This window comes from Pteropus alecto, unplaced genomic scaffold (assembly GCF_000325575.1).
Source record: "Pteropus alecto unplaced genomic scaffold, ASM32557v1 scaffold213, whole genome shotgun sequence".
Lineage (NCBI taxonomy): Eukaryota > Metazoa > Chordata > Mammalia > Chiroptera > Pteropodidae > Pteropus > Pteropus alecto.
The window spans coordinates 1202099-1223804 of NW_006434829.1; the positions used below are offsets into that span (position 1 = coordinate 1202099).

Consider the following 21706-nt stretch of genomic DNA (forward strand, 5'->3'; position numbering starts at 1 on the left):
CTGTATGAAACCGAGCTTCTGCCGAGCACCAACTTGGTGCCAACTCTCCTCCAGGTGCTGGGGACACAGCGGGCAAGAAGCAGGCAGATCCCTGCCCTGGCGGAGCTGGCATTTCAGTGGGAGAATGCTGACGGCTCACTCGTCTCTAGCACAGTGACCGTGGTGTTCCGCGTGTCATGGCTTCAGGAGCAGAGACGAGGCGGGACTTCCATGCAGACGCGGCGAGCCGCTGCCGCGAGGAACTCAGGGCGTCTATCAGGGTTCCTCTTTTTGATGACCCAGGAGATATTTATTGAGCACCTACTATGCGCCAATTCTGTGCAAAGCACTGAGGACGTATCAGAGCCAGGAGGCAAAGTCTCGAGCTTACCGGCAAGTCACAGAGACAGATGAGAAATGATCAGCGGACTAATGAATCGGGGGTGGGGGGGGGCAGTGAGCACCATGAAGAGAGCACCGCAGGGCGAGGAGGCAGAGCAGACCTTCAGGTGCCCCTCCGTGGCATGGGCGCCCACCGGGCACAAAGCCTCCCTTCGGCAGCGGGACAGGAAGTGCCGTCCGCGATGTCCAGGGACCCGGGGCAGGAGCAGGGCAAGAGCCGGGGCAGGAGCCAGAGAAGACGGGGAGCTGCTGGGCCACCCCTTCTCTGACACGAGCCCCTGAGGGAGATGCCACCCTCCCTGGCCTCCAGGATGTCTCCAGGTGTCTGTGAAGAGCAGCCGCGTCGCCAGCCAAACCCCGCAAACAGCTTCCCCTCTCCTGCTAAGCCGTGTCCTCTGGGGCTCTGTGACTCTGCGAGGAAGGCGCATCGGTGGGTTAGCGTGCGAGCGTCCCCGAGTCTGGGCCGTGCCACCGCCTCACGCTCCAGATTCCAAACCGCTGCAGGGGGCGTGCCAACCGCAAAGTGCCCGGGCTGCACGTGGAGCCCAGAGCAGTCTGCGGCTGGCGGGGTCTGAGCGCTGGCTGAGTTTCTGGGCACCTGTGTTTTCCCACACTCGCCTGGAAGGGAACTTGGCCAACAGCCAGGCTGTGTGGGAGGCTTGGTGCTACCCGGCGCTGTTCTGTGTGGAGGGAGGAGGCAGCCCAGACACACATGACACATACACGTGCGCGTACACATGAAAGCACACGCATGTGCACACGACACACACACACGACAATGTATATGCGCGCACACATGACACATGCACACGGCACACGTGCACACGTGGCAATGCTCGCGTACATACGACATGCACACAACATGCACACAATACATGCACACATGCACGTACACATGACACATGACTGCACATGCACACACCACACATGACGCACACACAGGCACACGTGGGCGCATGACACATGCGCACACATGACAGTGCACCAACATGGCGCATGCACACACACATGACACGACATGCATATAGCTGCGCACACGGCAATGCATACACACACGGCACAAGACAATGTACACACGCACACGTATGAACACGTGCACACACTACAGGCGCACACACGACATGCGCACACAACACATACACATGCATACACGACACATGGGCACATGCACACGTGCACACACGACACGTGCACACTGCGCACAGCACGCACAGACACGGCGCGCTCCCACGCACACGTGCATCCCCACCGCCCGGTGCCCGCTGACGGCGCGTGCCTCTCCCGCAGTGCAGGGTGCGGGAGCTGGAGGAGAGGTGCCGGGCGCAGAGCGAGCAGTTCGGCCTGCTGTCACGGGACCTGGAGAAGTTCCGGCAGCACGCGGGGAGGATCGACCTGCTGGGCAGCTCCACGGCCCCCTCGGACGGCCCCCCGCCCCCCAGCAAGCCTTTCCCGCGATTCATGAACGGACTGGCCCCCTCCATCGGCACAGGTAGGTGCCTGGAGCCCCGCCTAGGCCGGGCTGGAGACGTGGCCTGCGCCCCTGGGAGAGCAGCAGGGGTCGCAGGGCTTAGGCCAGTGGTGAGCGCGTCCGGCGTGCTAGGCCTGCACTGAGCACTCGACGGGTGGTGACAAGTGCGCTCCCTGCTGTCCTGAGCTTACTTCACAGTCGGGAAGGCCGAGACCCTTGGGGGGGACACGCAGCTGAGAGGCCATGAGCGGGACTTGAACCAGGAGGTGTGGCTCAGGGTCCCCACTGTCACTCCTGCCTCAGGGCCTGCCAGCCACGCTCTGTGCTTCAGCTGCAGCCCAGCAGCCTCCTGATGGCACGGGTCGTGCCTGGAACTTCTGCGGCCACCCAGGGGCGAGCCTAACACTGCACTTACGGGGCGCCTCGGAGGCGGGGTGGGGAGCGGGGCGTCTGGCTTCGCGTTGGGGTGGCTTGTGTTTGTCTCAGGCACGATGATCACAGAGGCTGTTAGTGAAACCTGGTCGAGGTTTCCAGCACAGACACAGTGAAAAACGCTCTGCCCGCTGACAGGTCGTAGGCTGCACCGGTTCCGGTTCCGTCCCCCGCCCGTTTAAAGTTTATTTTCTTAGTCTGGGGAAGACGAGCGCCGGAAGTCCCCTTTGGAGTTCCATGGGGGAGAGAGAACTTGCAAGTTGCTCGTTCTTATCAGAACACGTGATAAGCTCTCTTTGACACTTTCTATGACTAAAACGAGGTGACGCTACTGCCTCTTGGTGAATAACAGCCCCGGGTCCCCTCCCCACGCCCTCCCACTCCTGCTCAAGCACGAGACGGAGTACAAGTGGCCGTGCAGGCAGGGTGGCGGGAAGGAGGGTCTGGACGTTGCCGTGTGGGCTCCGAGCAGCGGCAGCCAGGCCGTGTTCAGGGAGCCCAGGCTGTGACAGTAAGCAGAGGGCCTGGCCCTGCGTGGAGCCCCCCTCGGCGGGTGGACGCAGACAGGAAACAAGTGGACGGATGGGTGACTGGGCAGCGCCACGCATGTGGGTGTGGGGGATAGGGCGACATGACAGAAGGTGACCCAGGGCCACTGAGGTGGGGTAGTTGGCAGACGGCACTTCCAGGAAGTGACATTGGGGCTGTGAAAGCTGGGGGACAGGAAGGGATAGGACAGTCTCAGCTCTCACGTGGAGAAAGGGTTCAGTTGGGTGGTCATATCAGATTGGCGGTGCATGCTTTTGAGGGTCCCCAAGCCCCCAAATGTGTTCACTGATCCCCAGTGCCCCAGCAAGGCCGGTCACCTAGGTGTCTGTGCCTGGCACATGCCAGCGCCCAGGAAGGCCGGTGCTTGGCATAAAGCACGTTGCACACGCCGTGTGGTGACAGTAAACCCCCTAGTCGGCTAGGGAGCCCTCCCGGCAGGGCAGGGGGCGTGTGGGATGCTGCGTCCCCGACAGCCAGGCCCCACCCTGCACTTTCTGGAAACAGCGGGCTCAGCCTGCTGCGGGGACTGTTTTCCACACAGCTGGCAAACGTGTTATTCCAGCGAAAGCTCGTGGCTACGTGGGAGTGAATCAGAGTTAACACTGACCTGGAAAAAGGGATCTGAGTCACGATGATCGAAAATAGACCCCAAGAGCGAAGCCAGCAAAACCGAAGCAGTTCCGTGTCTCTGCTGAGCGAGTCGCTGGGCTCCTGGCGGGAGGCTGGGTGGTAGTGGCTCCCGTCAGGCCATTGGAAGAGGCTTCTCCTGGGTGACCCAGCCCGTCTAATGAACCGTCATTGTCCACTGGTCCGTTGGCAGCCCAAGCACACTTGGTGTCGGCCTAGGGTCCTCCTTGCCGTGTGGATTACGGGCTGGGGCCCATGAGGGGCCCCTCCTGTGACCCTGCCATCCTCCCAGGTAAAAAGAGGAAGAGGGATTGTGGCACTGCTCCAGAGCCTGGTCAGTGCAGCAGAGTTCCTCCCAGCTCAGGGGGCTGCCTCTGAGCATGTCCCCACAGAAGGGACATGAGTGCCTACAGGGAAGGACTCCTGGCGGCGGGGGCTGGCAGAGGACGGGCAGGGCCTCACGGACCTGCGGTGGACCAGGCAGAGGGCTGCGTGTCCCCTGGGTGTCCCCTGGGCGTCCTCCTGCCTGGCACCAGGTTGGCCTGGGTGCGGGCGGGGCAAGAAATGGCAGCGCGTGCGCCCTGGGGCCTCACTGTGCAGAGTCCCCTCGGACACCGGGGCGGCGGAGACTGCCCAGGGACAGAACCGCCCTGGACGCCTGGCAGGGAGCACGCTGGGAGGTGGAGCCCCCGCCTGGCACGGTCCGATGCAGGAGGGGACACAGTGGGTTGCTCACCGGCTGCCCCAGCCACAGGTCCCTGGCGGGACAAGCTGCGTGTCGGGGTGACACCTCTCCTGCCTTCCTGGAGGAGTGGCCTTGTCTGTAGCCAGGCCCTGTTCTCAGCTGGTTTTCTGAGGCCTCGGGGGCTCAGTCATTCGATCAGTATTTTCTTGGCACTGGCCGCATGCCCCGCGCTGCCGTGGGCATTGGGGCGTTTTGCGTTGAACGGAGCAAAGGCCCTGCTCTCCGGAGCCCGACACCCTAGCAGGGGACCCCGTGCCATTTCAGCGCCCACCCTCTGCTACAGTGACGCTTTCCACTGGGCTGCCACACCAGGCCGGGCTGCGGGCGTGTGTGGTCATCCGTGCCGTGGCGGCCTCTGCTGGGACTCTTCTCACGGCATTTGAATCACTTGATCCGTGCTGATTTGGACTCAGCAAGTCCGGCTCTCCGGTGAGGCAGTGTCGCGGAGGCACCCACAGCGAGGGACCGGAGGAGGGCCCTCTGTCTGCCGGGCGCCGAGAGCCCGGGGCTGGGGGGCGTGGTCGCGTCTGAGTCTCACAGCTGTGTCCCAGGAAACAGCGCCTGGCTCGGATGTGACAGTCGGGCCACCACTGGCCAAAGTGCTCGGTTGTCCTCCGTGTGACCAGATGGGGCTCAGCGCCATCTTGAGTCCCTTGAGGACGGGGTGGACAGAGAGCTGCTTTGGTTCTTTAAGTCTCTTGTCCAAAGTATTTTTAGCCATAAATCCAGCCTTTTGGCCACTTTGTGTGTCAGTGAGGACTCTGGGTCTTGGGTGGCAGCAAGGCCATCCTAAGCCGACGTGAGCAAAGAGAACTTTGTCCTGCAGACCAGATGGAGCCGAAGTCCGGCTTCCGGTGCTGCTGGATGCGCTCGGGCTCCAGCCGTGTCCCCAGGATCCACTTCCTCTGCATCTCACGGCCCCGCTTCCTGCGAGCAGCCCCGTTCTCCGCCTGGCGGTGACGTGGCTGCCACATCACTGAGCCCCACACGCTCTGTTCTAAGCCAGGGAAAAGGAGGCTCTTTGCCATGACCCCACAAAATTCTCTCTGACTGGACCTTCCCACCTCCCGTGCAATGCCGCCGGCACCCCCAAACCGTCACTGTGGCCACACGTGGACTCTGCCGGAGCTGGCCAGAGCAGGGTGGGGTCAGAGCAGCCTGTGAAGACCGAATGGGGGATGGGCGGGTCCCCAAAAGGATTCCAGGGCCGATGCCAAGGGCGAGGAGGGCACAGGGGAGGCGCGTGACCAGCGCGCTGTACCGTTTCACCTGTGTCCTTTGTCCTGTTGTCTCGACGTTGGTGGCCAGGTCAGGAGAGCTCCATCGGAAGCCGCACTGCGACTGGTGACCATATCCGGCCCCTGCTGCCCCCTGGTGACAAGCCGGAGCCCCCGCCCGCCAGGCCCGCCTTCCCGTCAGGACCCGGAAGCCCAAGATGCGGATTTGAATCAGACGTGAGTCCTGTCCTGGCAGAGGCCCAGCTGGCTGCCTGTGCCGCGACGGCCGGTGTGCATGCCGGTGGCCCCGGCACCTCCCTGCGCCCCCATTAATCCCCGCCAGCAGTCCCCATTGACCACCCGCCACGCTCCAGGGGGACACAGGCGGAGAACAGGCCAACGTTAAAGGCCAGGGACCATGAGAGGTGTGAAGCCAGAGCAGTAAGCCCGCCCCCCAGAGCGTGAGGCGAGGGGCTGTCCTCAGAAGGGCTGTTATGTCCAGGATGGAGCCCAGAGGGGCCCCTTTGGCCATCATGGAGCTGGGGTGGGGGTGCACTGGGTCACAGGCCATGGAAGTTGTCTGTCTTATGTCTGCGTCCAGTGGGGTCCCCAAAGGATCTGAGATGCTGACTTGGCCTCATCCCCGTTTGCGAAGTCCCCTGTGCCCACAGCACACAGTCTTATGGGGGAGTTGGGCACAGACCTGCTGCTCCCCCACCAGGGGGCTGCGCACTGTTGCTCACCTGCCCGCCCCCTCCCGTGAGACAAGACGACCGCCCCCCTCCCCCAGTGGCCAGCACTGGACCTCACCCTCACCCCTCCAAACGGGGCAGCAGACAGCTGCAGGCTGAGCCCTCCTGCTCCGCGGACTCTGAGACAGCAGGGAGGCAGGGCACTGTCGCCTTCCCAGATAGTTGTTCCTGTCTGGCCTGAAGCATTGGGAGCCACCGGCGGGCACGTCCCTCCCTCCTTGGACCGAGCCTGCCAGAGCAGGGGGCTCAGGCCAGCGTCTGGCTTTGTCTTCCAAGGACCCTAGTGGGTCCTGACTTGCGGAGCGTCCCACACCTTACCTCATGTTGGGGCGCGTCCTTACCCCGAGTCAGTCTTGGCAAGGGGACACACGTCCTCCATAAACATCCTCTGTGGGAGCCTCGTCCCTGGGCTAACGCCCTGCCTGATGCTGAGACTAGGGGCAGCAGATCAGAGGCCAGAAGGGGGTCGTGAGTGATTCGCACGCAGAACATGCAGCCTGCAGCGTCTTGACGAAATCCCACGTGTCTTTGCTAGATGGACAATGAACGGGGCTCCAGCACCTGCAGGCAGAGATACTCAGGGAAGGTGCACCTGTGCGTCGCCCGCTACAGGTGAGAGCCGCGCCCCTCTCTGAGTCGGGAGCTGGGAGTGGGGGAGCCTGAGGCAGGGGGACACTCCAGGAGCTGCAGGCGTCCCTCCCCCGGCCCTGGGAGAAGGCGGCAGTCCAGCCAGGCTCCAGAGGGCGACAGGCTCTGTTCGCTTCGAGGGAGGGTTTGTGGAGTGAGGCAGCTTCCTGGGGCTGCCAGAACGAGTTGTCACAAACTGGGTGGCCTAAAACAACAAACACCTATTCTCTCCCAGCTCTGGACACGGGAAGTGAGAAACCCAGGTGAGGGCAGGGCCGTGCCCCCGAGGGCCCCAGGGGAGGGCTGCCCTGCCTCTCCCTGCCCCGGGGGCTGCGGGCGCCCCTGCGCTTGTAGACGTGCCCCTCTGGGCTCTGCCTCTGTCGTCACGTGATTCTCTCCCCTGCGTGCGTCCGCGTTCTCAGTTTTCGTATAAAGATGCCACTCAGGGCCCGCCCTACTCACCGTGACCCATCTCAGCTTGACCCCACCTGCGAAGACCCCGTTTCCAGATGAGGTGACACTCACAGGGATGGAGATTGAGGACTCGCATGTGTGTTTTGCGGGGACACAGTTTCGCAGACAAGCTCAGAGGGACAGTCTTGCCCAGAGCCCCCGGAGCGCCCCCACTTTCCGCCAGTGCGCAGGCTCCGTCCCACGGCGGTTACCTGTGTCGTGCACCTCCCTGCAGGGCCTTCCGTGTCCGTGCTGACCGAGGACTGACCAGCTGTCCGGGTCATGCGTGACTCCGAGATTCTTGGTAGCTGCCAAAATTTTGGGGTGCGTGTGGGTTAGCTGCCTCCCACAACCGCCTTGCCCGGTGACAGTGACAGGAGTTTGTGACTGAAGAGCCACAGGCAAGCAGGCGCAAAGCCACACAGACCTGCCGCTTCCTGCCTTGACGCCCAGCCCTGTGTGCTCGGTGCTCCGCCCACTCTGCACACAGCTGGCCCGAGGTGGGCCTGGCCACGTTCCAGAGGTGTCGGCCGCCAGCGTCCCCTCGCCGGTGGCCGTGCCCAGAGCTGTCTAGGAATCCCACTTCAGGAGCCGTGTCTGAGAGTGTGGACGCCAGCCTCACTGGCCCCTCGCACCCTGTCCACGCGGGCGGGGAGCGGCCTTGACTTCAGACCGCCCGTGTGCCTTCACGGCCTTCCGCTGTCTCCAGTGGCAGCCATCTCCAGTAACTCATGCTGACCCGTGGGCTGTGTCTGCTGATTCGTGATCCGCACATGTCACCAGTGAAACCGCTTCCGGTGGACAGATAGGTCCGGGCCTGTAAGTGGCCCGATTCAGACGTCAGCTGGGCCCAAGGAGGGTCCACCCCAGATCTGAATGCTGGACCCCTGCGTTCGTTTATCACACTGTCCCCGGGGACGTTGCCCAGGGCTGGGAGGGCCTGCAAGGCCACAGTCCGTGGGACCTGAGGAGGAAGGCTCAGGCCCGCCCCACACCTCCCAGGAGGGCTCTGTGTGTGTGTGGAGCAGGGACGTCAGTGACGACAAACGGGGCGATGGCTGAGCGGGCAAGCCCCAGGCTTGTCTCCCAGCGGGGCTGGGTCCTGGTGAACCACCCCCATTCCCAGCAGTGGGCCTGGTCCCCCGAAGCTGCCAGGTGCAAGGTGCTGGGGCCACTGCTGAATGCCTACTGGGCTCACATAGCCTCTTGTGGGGGGACACGGACAGTGAGGGACAGAGTGGCTCGGTGTGGCTAAGCCTGCACGAGACGGCGTCAGGGGGCCTGAATTCTGGTTCCACCCCCACCACTGATGAGCCCGTGGCTTTGAGCGAGCCCCCTCCCTGCACTTGGTCGTAAAAGCTGGGGATGGTATCTTCTCCACTCCCCTGAGAGTCAGCGGGGTCAGATAAGACGTGGGGCCCCCTCGGTCACATCGCTGCGTGAGCCAGCGCGACGCCGTCACTGTAGCTTTACAGCCTGTCTCCGTCAGTAGCGGCGGTTTAATTTTTCTGATGGAGGCCTTTTAATTCCTTAACCTTCCTATTAGAAAATTAAAAGTTCGTCTAACGTGTGTTTTATTTGTAAGTCGGACGTGACTTCAGACAATGTTAGTTCCCGTACTTTGAGGACTTGAAAGTGTGTTTATACTTGTGGTCAGGAGGAAGGTAAAACAATGCATCCATTTGTCAGGACATTTTGGCAGCAGGTCCCAGGACCTTAAAAATGGGCATGACTTTGACTACTCCTTAGCGATCTATCTGTAAGAAGGAAGCGCAGCCACACGTGTATGAGGATATTCGGCACAACGCCGATCGTATTAGCCCGAAGTCAGAGGCGGCCTCCACGCCGGTGTCAGGAAACTGCTTCATAAAGCATGTCAACCGAGTCAGTGGAATATTACACATCCGTTAAAAAGGGTGTGATAGACTGTTCCCTGAGGTGGAAGGATAGTCGTGCCATATTGCAAAAGTGGAAAATAAGCCAATTACTAGCAAGTATATGCCATATGATTCTATCTTTGCTAAATAATATATGTTGAAAGATTGTAGAGTTAATTACGTTCTCATTTGCTTACTGATTTGGAAATCGATATGGTAGAAGTGACAGGTATGCACATAATATCAGAGTTTTAAATTTGCCATCTGATACGAAGATTGCAGATGTACAGCTGGGTTTGAGAAGGCTTTTTTGGCATGAGTGTGTGTGGAGCCAGAGACAGCCTGGACTTGCAGTGCACAGAGGCCTGACTCCCGCGTTGAGCTGTCATTTCCCAGAAATGACAGGGTCTGTCATTTCCCAGAAACAGGAGAGGAGGCCAGTGCCCGCCGGGACCCCACGGGGGAGGGAGAGGTTGGCCTCTGTTGGGGCGACTGCTGAGCGAGCTTGTCTCTTCCTCCAGCTACAACCCCTTCGATGGGCCAAACGAGAACCCAGAAGCTGAGCTGCCCCTCACAGCAGGGAAGTACCTCTACGTGTATGGGGACATGGACGAGGACGGCTTCTATGAAGGTCTGTCGGAGCGTGGCGGGCGGGTGGGCAGCATGCACGGCTGGTCCACCCAGCAGACTGACTTGTCCAGGGCCTGGTAGGCGGGCCAGGTACTCAGATGGCCCCTGGGCACCCCACCCCCTGCTCTGACCCTGCGCTGTCCAGCGTCATCAGGATTCCCCCTTTCGATGACCGAGTGGCATTTCCTTGTTTTAACTCCAAGCAGACCTGACACTCGGTGGAGAGATTACAATATTAACCTCTGCAGAGTGGCCCAGGCGGCATCTGCAGACACGGGGCTGAGGTCTCTGCCCTCTGTGCCCATGAGGCGTGCTTAGCCCTCCGGGTCCCTGGTCCATGTCCTCTCCGGCTGGGCCAGGGCCCAGTCCACGTGGCCTCATCTGGCTCAATGCGATCCCACTGACCTTAGGGTTCTGTTGTTAATTTGGGATGGTCTGGCTCACATCTTCCTGGTCACCCCCTTCACGGTCACCTCCCACAATTTGAAATCAGAAGTGTGAACTCTATCCAAGTTGCCTAACCTTTTGCCCTCGTTTTAAGTTGAGGATGAACGTGTGACACCAGCAGCAGCTTTGTGAATTAAGGCTCCTTACTTCCCTAAACTCGGTAATTGGCTGGTACAAACAGAAGGGTCTCGGCTTCTTGCTTTCCTGAGCAGAGGACTTTTTCCTGCTCGGCTGGCAGGTTTCTCATTTATGACCTCGTGGAGGTCGTTGTCCGAGCTGGCGGAAGCACCTGGGTCTGCTGCTGGGTGTTACTGGGTATGACATGGACATTCACGCGTGGTGGCCCAGCCCATGGCCCGAGCCACCTGCGTTGGTTACAGAAGCACAGCAGCTGAGGGTGGTCGCCACGGCTTCACCACGACTGGTGGCCAACAGTCTCAACTCCTTGCATAGACACGCTACTTCGCTGATTTGCACATCAGCGTAGAAAACGTATGCCACCGTCAGTGCCAGAAAACCCTCCCTGGATGTCTCTAGAATATTGACACCAGGAGTCGTGCCCACATCAACTTTCCAGGGGCCCGACTGAAGGCAGGCCGCAAAGCTCAGAGCTCCACTATGCATGCGACGTCTGTCCTGCCTCAGTTTCCCTGGTTATATAGTGTAGACAGTAATAGTCCCCACCTGTGGGGAGGCTGTGAGGATAAATGAGGCATAGATATGGAATGGGTCTAGGGCATAGTATTTGTTCAAGAAATGTGAGTTATCACTACCATCAGCACCATCACCACCATCCCATCACCATCATCATCACCATCATCACCACCATCACCATCAGCACCATCACCACCACCACCATCATCACTGTCACATCACCGTCACCATCACCATCACCATCATCACCGTCACCATCACCATCACCACCATCACCATCACCATCACCACCATCACCACCATCATCACCATCATCACCATCACCACCATCACCATCATCATCACCATCATCACTGTCATCATCACCATCATCACCATCATCACCGTCATCATCACCATCATCACCGTCATCATCACCATCATCACCGTCATCATCACCATCATCACCGTCATCATCACCATCATCACCGTCATCATCACCATCATCACCGTCATCATCACCATCATCACCGTCATCATCACCATCATCACCGTCATCATCACCATCATCACCGTCATCATCACCATCATCACCGTCATCATCACCATCATCACCGTCATCATCACCATCATCACCGTCATCATCACCATCATCACCGTCATCATCACCATCATCACCGTCATCATCACCATCATCACCGTCATCATCACCATCATCACCGTCATCATCACCATCATCACCGTCATCATCACCATCATCACCGTCATCATCACCATCATCACCGTCATCATCACCATCATCACCGTCATCATCACCATCATCACCGTCATCATCACCATCATCACCGTCATCATCACCATCATCACCGTCATCATCACCATCATCACCGTCATCATCACCATCATCACCGTCATCATCACCATCATCACCGTCATCATCACCATCATCACCGTCATCATCACCATCATCACCGTCATCATCACCATCATCACCGTCATCATCACCATCATCACCGTCATCATCACCATCATCACCATCAGCACCATCATCACCATCACCACCACCATCACCATCACCATCACCATTACCATCACCATCATCATCATCATCATCATCTCCCCATGAGTCCAAATGAGGCTGTGTTTAGAGAGGACCTCAGGGCAGTGATTGACTTTTTGAGACCCACCCTTTTGATAGGGTCAGGAGCAGAATCGGAGTCTCCTGTTCATCTGGTAGAACCCAGGACTGACTGAATGGTCAGCCTGCCCTCTCCTGGGCCTGTCACAGGGAGTATGTTGGGACCAGACCCCCATGTTAAGCATCTCCCAGCCTCCTGGGTTGCATGGCCTCCAGTCAAGCCTTCTCTGCAGACTGCGATGAACCGGGGGAGAATAGCCACTTCCCACTGGCACAGAAAGATGACCCAAACTGAGCAGTCTCTGAAGCTCCTCAGAACACTTGTCAGTGCTCAGGGCCTCTGCTTCTAGCTGGCTTTAAGCCCCTTGAATAGAGAACACACAGAAGTTAGACCATTTCACGAAACTAGAAGAGGTCCCCATCGTCACTGTCCAGAGCCACAGGAGCTAGTTAGATGGCATTTTTTTTGCCTCTCAGCTTACAGGTGGTTATGGCAGCAATCGATTGTCACCAACTGGACACACTGGGAATTTCAGTGAGATGCACACAGCGCTTTGCAAGGCGGATAAAGTTACCTTTAGTTCCTACGTGTACAATCACTCGATCAAGAATAAGAGTAAGATATATGTTAGCTTCCAAAACCCACATACTCTACATGTGTGTTCACCCTTCTAACAAACACCGATGGCCTGGAGTCACTCTCGGCTGCTCAGTCGTGGTGACCAGCACAGGTCTTGCCCTTACAGAGCGCTGTCCCACTCAGGTGAGGGGGTCAGCATGTGGACGCAGGTTAAGTGGACTCAGTGGTTCAGGCTGCGACAGGCACTACAGAGGAAGCAGACCGGCCGACGGAGGGCTTCAGCACAGGGCAGCGGTGGCTGTCGGTTGCGGGCCGGGGCCTGAGGAGGTGACGAGAGGGTTCCTGCACAGAGCTGAGGCACCCCACTGTGAAGCTGTCACTTCCCCGTGGCCCCCCCAGGGAGGCGTGCTGAGTCTCCCGCGGGTCCACGGGGCCCCCATGTGGTGGTGACTCTGTCCTCGCCCCCGACAGGCGAACTGCTGGATGGGCAGCGGGGGCTCGTGCCCTCCAACTTCGTGGACTTCGTCCAGGACAGCGAGTCTCGACTGGGCACGCTGGCGACCGGACAGGACCAAAACCTCATCAACCTTTCGGGCATCGGCCCGGAGGCGGAGAACATTCTCGACCTGCACTCCCCCACGCCCCCCGACTCTGGTGTCACCGACAACAGCACGGGGACGCTGGCCGCGGACGTCGACGACGTTGGAGAAGACACTGTGCCTTACCCTAGGAAGATCACCCTCATCAAGCAACTCGCCAGGAGCGTCATCGTGGGCTGGGAGCCGCCGGCCCTGCCGCCGGGGTGGGGCGCCGGGAGCAGCTACAGCGTCCTGGTGGGCCAGGAGCCGCGCCTGAGCCTCCCGCTGGCCGGCAGGACCAAGGCCCTCGTCGAGAAGCTCGACATGGCGGCCGGCACCTACCGCGTGTCCGTGCAGTGCGTCACGGGCCGGGGAAGCTCGGACCCGCTGCGCTGCACCCTGCTGGTGGGCAAAGATGTGGTGGTGGCCCCGTCGCAGCTGAGGGTGGACAACGTCACGCAGACCTCTGCCCAGCTCTCCTGGCTGCCCACCAACAGCAACTACAGCCACGTGATCTTCCTCAACGAGGAGGAGCTGGGCGTGGTCGGGGCCGCCAGGTACAAGTTCCCGCTCTTCAATCTGCGGCCCAGCGTGGCCTACAAGGTGAAGGTGCTGGCCAGGCCCCACCAGATGCCCTGGCAGCTCCCCCTGGAGCAGAGGGAGAAGAAGGAGGCCTTCGTGGAGTTCGCCACGCTGCCTGCAGGTGAGTCTGTGCTTCCGCGGGGCCCCGGGGCGAGGACACCGGAAGGCACTCCGCATGTGACATGGGGATGGGTGGGGGGAGGGAGCAGAGGGAAGCTGCATACGGCCCACGTATCCTGGCGTCCTGGAAAATGCCTTAAATCGGCGTCGGTGAGCGAGGACTATGGGGAAACATATCCTGGCGTCGTCCTGGAAAATCCCTTAAATCGGCGTCGGTGAGCGAGGACTATGGGGAGTGCGCGTGCGTGTGCGTGTGCGTGTCTGTGCGTTCGTGTGTGTGAGAGAGGGAGGGCTCTGGTCGTGTTTCGGGGCCGTGGTGTTGGAAATGTTTAGCACTTGCACAAGCAGGAGGCTCATCCTCAGAAGGTGGGAGGAACTAGACGACCCTCGGGGACGGGGACGGAGGGTCACAGGTCGCCGGGCGCTCGCCCCAGACGTGCGCAGCTGTGGGGCCGTGAACGGAGCGCACACACGCCGCCTCTTCCCGTTGACACATACGCGCGCATGGGCGGGCTCTCGGGGGGACACGGTTCCCCAGTAACCCTGCCTGGGTCCCGGGTGCCTCTACTACAGAGCCCCCTACCTCCTCGCCGTCCTCAGCGTGACAAAAGGGATGGCTCCCTGTCCCTTCTACACACACTCCCGGGAACTGCAGAGACGGTGATGAGGGCAAACCGACCATCTGCCCGTCCCCCGACCTTCCAGATCCCAGGGCTACTCAGTTACCGGCCACGGCCACCTCCACCTCCAGAACTGTCCTGCTGACGAGCCCGATGGCCGAGCCCTCCCCCGCCACTGCTCTGGGTCAGTGTCAACCGCAGGCTGGAGGTGGCAGAGCTGCAGCCACTCTGTCCCCTTCTGCTGCCGACCCCGGGCCTCTGGTGCTTCAGGGTGCGTACAAACAGATGCCAAGGAGACCCCAGGCTGGGGCAGCTCCTGACTTCCGTCCTTGGGGACGGTGAGGGCAGCGTCCCGTGTAAATGAGCTGTCCGGTGCGGCCCCACTGCTGAGCCAGGCTGCGAGTCGTTGGCACTGACGGAGCCGTGACCGACGTGTCACACCGTGTCAGCGCTAGGCACCACCTAACCGTGGGGAGGCTGTAAGGACCTGGTGGCAGCGTGGAATGGCCCTCTGTCTCTGCAGACGGGCCACAGGCTAGTGGCCTCCGGCGCTTGGCAGCAGAGTGGTGTCCTGAGCCTTCAGTTCAGCTGCAGAATGAGCCCGTGCTGAGACCGCAGAGCTCACGTGGTGGGAAGTGCGGGTACGAGTGTGAGAATGTGCGGGCACAGAAAAGCCCCCGGACACAGCCACCCTCCTGCCTCCAGGGGCGTCGCTTGGGGACCTCTGCACGCCTGAGTATGTGACGCTCACGGCCTCCCCCCGAAAAGCGGAGTGTTCGTCCCTTCCCAAAGGAACTGCTGTGGGCTTCCAAGCAGGAGGGTGTGGGGGCTCCACCCCAGCCCGGAGGGAAGGAGCCGCCCGGGGTGCAGTGCAGCACAGCCACCCCACTGTCACCAGAAGCCACCAGGTCCCCAGCCCCAGGACCACTGCCGCCTCGTTGCTCGAATTAGCAGCTCGAGACTTTGTCTCGCGAGGTCCAGTCTGCACGACTCGAGCAGGCCCGGCACCAGCGGGGCTGTGCCAGCTGCTTGACAGCAGGTCTGCGTGCGGGGCTGACACCTGGGGCCCCCTCGGAACCCTGTCTCTCCACACCGGTCAGTCCCCTCTCCCAGGAGGTGGCAAGCTGGGTGACACACAGTCCAGGCTCACACACTCGAGAGCGAGCCGGGGGGGAGAAGGAAGGCGGGAGGCGGGCTGGAGAAAGGAAAGGCCTGTCTCCCCCGCTGGACTGGGAGCCCCTGGCCGCTGCGAAGCTGTCACGGGGCTGACCGGCCGGGCCCGAGTCACACAGGCCCAGGCGGCTCCATCCAGCTGCACGGACTGGGGACCGGTCCGGGCGTAGAGGAGCAGCTCCGCGCGCCTGGCAGCCGCCCCGGCCACTTGCTTTCCCACTCGCCTCCCTGCCCTGGCGACTTTTCCTCATGCTTTGTTTTTATCAGAGTTGATCTACAACGTCCCGTGAGTTTTGGGTGTGCGACATAAGGTTTCAACATTTACGTGCCTCATGGACCAGTGACCGTCTGTCACCACAGAGTGATTACCCTGCTACCGACTGGCCGTCACGCCCAGTGACTTATTTCTGTTATAACCGGGAGTCTGTGCCTCTGATGGATTGCCTCCTCCCCAGGTGACACCAGCTGAGTGTGGTGACAACTCGCCTGCCGGGGTCAGGCCCTAAAAGGTCCTCTGCCATCTGTCCCACAGGTCCTCCTGCCCCCCCACGAGACGTCACTGTCCAGGCTGGAGCCACCCCAGCAACCATCCGTGTCTCCTGGCAGCCGCCCGCACTGACCACCACTGGGCTGTCCTCTGGCGCCAGCGTGACGGGCTACGGCGTGTATGCGAAGGGGCAGAGGGTGAGCGGGACGTCCGGGGCCCCGGTCGCGGCCACGAGCAGCGGTCGGAGGTGGCCCCCCACTCACGGGCGTGGGGGAGGGGCTGTCCGGCTGCGGGGACCACCTGTGAGCAGGCTCTCTGTGGCAGGTGGCCGAGGTCAGTGCCCCCACGGCGGACAGTGCCACTGTGGAGCTCCCGCGGCTACGGAGCCTGGATGCCAAGGCCGTGACCGTGCGGACCCTCTCTGCGCAGGGCGAGTCCACGGACTCTGCCATCGCTGCCATCCCCCCTGCCCTCCTGGTGCCTCCTGCCCCCACACCGAAGCCATTAGCAAGTGCCGGAGTCCCCGATACCAAAGATGACCGCCTGGGTCCCCACGTGAAGGTAGACGAGGCCTGGGAGCAGAGCCGGGCACCGGTCCCAGTCCACGGGCACATGCTGGGGCCACCCAGCCTGCAGGGCCCCGGCAGGCGGTCGCCCTCACCCAGCCGGATCCTCCCGCAGCCGCAGGGCGCCCCGGTGTCCACCTCCGTCGCCAGGGCCATGGCCCGGAAGGCCGCAGAGAGAGTGGCCGAGAGCAGCAGGGTAAGGCTGGCCTCACCCGCGGCCCAGTGGGGGTGGGGCCTTCTTCGGCACCCGGAGCCTGTCCCAAGGGCCCCGGACACAACTGTGCTTTGCGGACAATGTGGCCCCAGCTGACCAGAGGAAACGGCCTGGCTTAGAAAACGGGCTGTGACCAACAAAACTGGCCAGGTTTGGTCTGTGTCGAGGGATCTGGGGGCACCTCCTGGAAGTTGGCTTGGGGACCCGATTCCTAACTGAGCACGCCTCCTGGCCTTGCTCACTCCTGAGCCCCCGCTGTGTGTGTGTGTGTGTGTGTACGCGCGTGTGTGTATGCACGTGTGTGTGTACGTGCGCGTGTGTGTACGCGCGTGTGTGTGTACGCGCGTGTGTTTGTGTGTGTGTGTGTGTGTACGCGCATGTGTGTGTGTACGCGCGTGTGTGTACGCGCGTGTGTGTGTGTGTACGCGCGTGTGTGCGTGTGTCTGTGTCTGTGTGTCTGTATCTGTGTCTGTATTACACACACATACACAGACAGACATACCTACAAATACACATAGAAAAGAAGTGCACAAATACATTTCCATGCTGATGACTGGAAACTGACCGGCCGCGGGGAGAGGGCCCGTGTGGGTGGGGACAGCTGCTGGTGCAGTGCGCAGGGAGATGGGGCGTCGGAGCATCACCGGTGGGGCGAGACTGCCTCTCAGGCCTCGGCGTCCCCTCCCAGGACCTGGAACTGAGCTGGACCAGGAGCCCCCCCCTGCCCGGGACGGGCCCATCCTGGGCGCATCTGTCTGCCAGGTGCCTAGGTCTGCCGCGTGGTCTTGGGCAGAGGGGCAGTGGCAGTCAGCGGTCCTCCCAGCACTGCCCACAGCCTATAGGGCCTCTCCAGGCTGCTGCCCCTGGCAGTGCCTTCTCTGAATGCTGGTGCCAGGGACTCCCCGGGAGGTCAGAGCCAAGAGACAGGCCACATCTGGACACTGGGAGGCAAGGGGGCTGTGGAGACGATGCTTCAGCTTCTAGAAACATCAGAAACCAGGCTTTATGTGGAATCTCTCAATTTGTTCAGTATTAGCCACTAATACCTAAAAAGCAATTAAATACTGGTCTGTGAGCTCTGACCGAAAGGCCGGGACGTGCTCGTGTGTCGTGGGCCACCGCCCTGGGCTCTGGGGTCCCACACCACAGAAGCCCCGGCCCGCCAACCCTCGCAGCTGGGAGCTTTTGGCAAAGCCCTTTTGGATGGTGCGAGCACCCTAAGACCTGCAGACAGGACCAGCTCCCAGGCAGCCCTCTCAGGAGGCCTGGGGAGAAAGCAGAAGATGCTGAGTGCGCACCGTCAGAGCCGGGCTCCTCCGCGGGCCCACGGCGCTCCCAGCACAGTCGAGGATTAGTCCCGCTGTGCGTGGTGGGGAGGCGGCAGGACCCGCCTGTGTCACAGCCAGGCAGCCTTGGAAGCCCGCCCAGGAGCCCGCGCCGCGTCCCACTTGACCCAGGACCGCTTGACCCAGGCTGCAGGGTTGGGCGAAGGAGAGGGGCAATTCCAGACAGCGCGGGGGCCTGGACGCCCCCTCCTCCTGCAGCCACGGTCAGGAGGCCTCGCCACCCGCCCGGCCCCCCCGACCACCTCGCTCACGCTGTCCTTCCTCCTTCCAAGCTAGAGAAAAGGAGTGTGTTCGCGGAGAGGGGCGCGCAGTACGCGGACTCGGACGAGGAGGACGGCTACGAGTCCCCGGACGCCAAGCGGCGGGGCGCGTCGGTGGACGACTTTCTGAAAGGCTCGGAGCTCGGCAAGCCGGTGAGTGGCTTCTGGCCCTCACCGCCTCACACAGGCCTCTCGAGGTCCGGAGACCCCAGGTCGTGACAAAGACAGGACAGTGCCGGGCTACAGGACGACAGCCGCAGTCTGGGAAGTTTAGACTTGACGGTGCCAGTGCATTTGTGACCTCATTTGGGGACAGTTTCAAAAGTGTAGTCTGCGTTTTAAAGGCGGCTTCTCCGGTGACCCTGTCACACTGCCCCAGCCTCTTCCCCGTAGCACAGTCTCCACCTGGCGCCAGCCACCCACCTGGGCACGGAGCAAGCCCAGCCTCCAGGGTCCCAGCCCCGCCCCGGCCCAGCGTGCGTGCATGTCAGAGCACGTGGTGTCCTTTAAGCTCTTAAACGCTGATGAGGGGCCCAGACACCCACTTCCCCATACACCACTCTACTGCACGACCTAGGTCTCATGTGCGCACTGTCCCCTGAGCCACGGCCGCCTGAGTGCATCGCCTCTGGCTGAGCCCTTGTCTCGTCACCAAGGCAGAGGGGCCGACGGCGCCTGGGAAAGCGTGTTCCCCAGCCCCGGGCTGGCCCCCCTGCCTGCAGCCCAGGCTCTGCGCCTGTTGCCAGCTGGTCCTCCCTCTGCCACCCAGCTCACGAGTGTGTGGACGGTGACGCCCTGTGCCCTCACATCGCAGCGAGTGGCCCTCACGCACGGGCGCACCTTGCGGGGGGTGAGGGGGCAGCACGCAGAGCCTCGCGGGGAGCGCACGTGTCGGGCGATGCCCACTGTGTCCCCTCTGCCTGCTCCCAGCCGCACTGTTGCCATGGTGAGGAGTACCACACGGAGAGCAGCCGGGGGTCCGACCTCTCGGACATCATGGAGGAGGACGAGGAAGAGCTGTGCTCGGAGATGCAGCTGGAGGACGGGGGCAGGCGGCGGCCCAGCGGCACGTCCCACAGCGCTCTCAAGGTCAGTGGCCGGGACGCTGGCTCCCTCCGTCACCCTGTCCCTTTGCTGGGGCTGCAGGGGCCAGCTCAGGCGGTCTCGCCCTGCCCCAGAAGCTCACGGATAAGATCGGCTTCTTTCTCATCGCTGAGGTTGCATCCAAGAATTTCCTGCTGGTCCCTCCTCGTCCCCAAAAAGCCTGGGTAGAGTTTAGGGGGGCCTCTTAGGGGTGCCTAGCAGGGACTGAGTAGGGCAGAGCCAGACAGTGAAGACCCCACACCTAGCCTTAAGTGCTTACCCAGGAGAGCAGGGCTCAGCCCGAGGCGGGGGAGGGACGGGCGAGGCATGGGGGACGGCCACCCTGGCATGGGGGGTCCCACATGCAAGCCCCTCCTGAGACACTTCCCGTTGGAGCCCCGCACCCTCCGTGTCCACCGCTGGCGGTCAGCGAAAGGTCTGATGGGAAGGCACGTTCCGGAAGCTGAGCCAGTGAGATCTTGGCCCGCGGCGCGTGCGCCCTGTCCTTGCCAGGGGCTGTCCCATCGCCGCGCTGGCTGGCTGCTCCGGGCTCTTACACGCTGCGCCAGGCAGTGCGAGCTGCGTGCCAGGCACTGCACCTGGCCAGGGGGACAGGAGGGATGTGGTCCTCACTCTCCAGCCTTAGAGGGGACAGACAGGCCGGGCAGCTCGCAGGGGCTTGAGGCTTGCAGTGGGGACGGAGCGCCAGCCCTGCAGCCTCAGTCGTGCCTTCTGAATGGCGGAGAGAAGGCGGCGTCCAAATGTGGCTTCTAGCCTGGCGCCCCCTTGCGCAGGAAGACCCAGTGCCGGACCCTGCTGAGGCCCCGCCCCCAAACACCGGGTCCCTATGCGACCGCACTGGCTCCCGCCCACCCCCGCCAGCTCCTAGCGTCACCGTGCAGCGCAGTTCACAGTGGCCTTCTTGATGGAGGGCCCCAGGCGGCCCTGTGGGGTCTGCTCGGGTCCTCCCAGGCTCCCCAGGGCTCACGGCTGGTCCAGGGGTGGCGGGTTCCTGCTCCCACTCTCCACAGTGTCTTCTTTCCACGGAGGAGGCTGGTTCTTCCTGGGAATTGTTGAGCAAAGAAATGGTACCTTATCTCCCAGGAAGGAGACCCAGAGGGCAAGCAAGGTCATCCTAGAGTGCGGTGGCCTTGTCCCACACGCACAAGCAGCTCTGCTCCCTGGAGAACAGCCAAGGGGGAGATCACAGCTGGCAGGAAGGGGGCCAGTGACAGCCACAGTCTCACTTCAGCTTGTCCATAGTGTTCCTACACTTAAAAAACTGGAGATCTCACCAGCTGATCTGGACTTGTGGCTTCTCCAGAAATTCCGAGACAGGCTGGGGATCTGGCCCACAGGGCTTCCTCTCCTGTGTGGTGGCAGGGGGCTGCCGCCCATTCCCGCTGGGATGGCCCTGGCGCTCTGCAGTTCCTTGCCTGGCCCTGGGAAGCTCCCCATAGGCCCCCGCCCGGCCACTAGCTGCTTTTCCCCTGCACTTCTTGGCCCTGATAGTCCCCTTAGCAAATGAGGGATGTCCCCAGCCGGCCGAGTGCACAGCTCATTCACCTTGTCACCTGGCAGACCTGCATCAGGCGCACCTGCCTGGGTCTTGATCAAGGAGCCCACAGGCCCATGGGGGGTCAGGCAGGGCCTGGCGGATGGGCGGCCCCAGAGCGGGGACCCTCCCACGAGGTCAGGGGAGTGGCTGTGGCAGAGGCGTGGGCGGGGTCGCGCGGGCGCGCCGCCAAATCCCCCCACCCCATGCGCAGCAGGTGGCTCCTGGCAGTGCCAGCTCTGCCAGGCCCTAGAGGCCCGAGAGAACGGGGACCTGGCTCTCCACTCGGGCCGTGAAGTCCAGGACCTGGCGGAGGGTCGTACAGGCCCCGGTGGTGAGCGGGCGCGGGTCCCAAAGCGAGGACGCGCGGGAGCGACGAGGCCGGGTTTCGTACACAGTTTAGCCAGGGCGACAGGTGATACCGAGCAACGTGGGCGAGAAGGGTCTCGGGGAAGCGCTAGGACGATGACGAGAGTGGGCAGTGGCTGCTGTGACGCCTCATCACACGGGCATCCGGCGGCGGCCGCCCTCCGAGAGTCGGGGCGCAGCCAGCGGGCGGCGGGCTT

At 61.9% G+C, this 21706-nt stretch overlaps 1 protein-coding gene across 5 annotated transcripts in view; it reads left to right on the forward strand.

The window, feature by feature from the left end:
- Nucleotides 1–21706, forward strand: part of RIMBP2 (RIMS binding protein 2) — a 46875-nt gene that overhangs the window by 12719 nt on the left and 12450 nt on the right. For all 5 annotated transcript variants that reach the window (XM_025045546.1, XM_025045549.1, XM_025045547.1 and 2 more), the window contains 9 exons: nucleotides 1669–1870; nucleotides 5511–5656; nucleotides 6707–6783; nucleotides 9650–9759; nucleotides 13028–13837; nucleotides 16162–16313; nucleotides 16441–16878; nucleotides 18515–18655; nucleotides 19433–19591. In XM_025045546.1, the coding sequence (XP_024901314.1) occupies nucleotides 1669–1870; nucleotides 5511–5656; nucleotides 6707–6783; nucleotides 9650–9759; nucleotides 13028–13837; nucleotides 16162–16313; nucleotides 16441–16878; nucleotides 18515–18655; nucleotides 19433–19591 (2235 nt within the window). The remainder of the gene's footprint in view (nucleotides 1–1668; nucleotides 1871–5510; nucleotides 5657–6706; nucleotides 6784–9649; nucleotides 9760–13027; nucleotides 13838–16161; nucleotides 16314–16440; nucleotides 16879–18514; nucleotides 18656–19432; nucleotides 19592–21706) is intronic.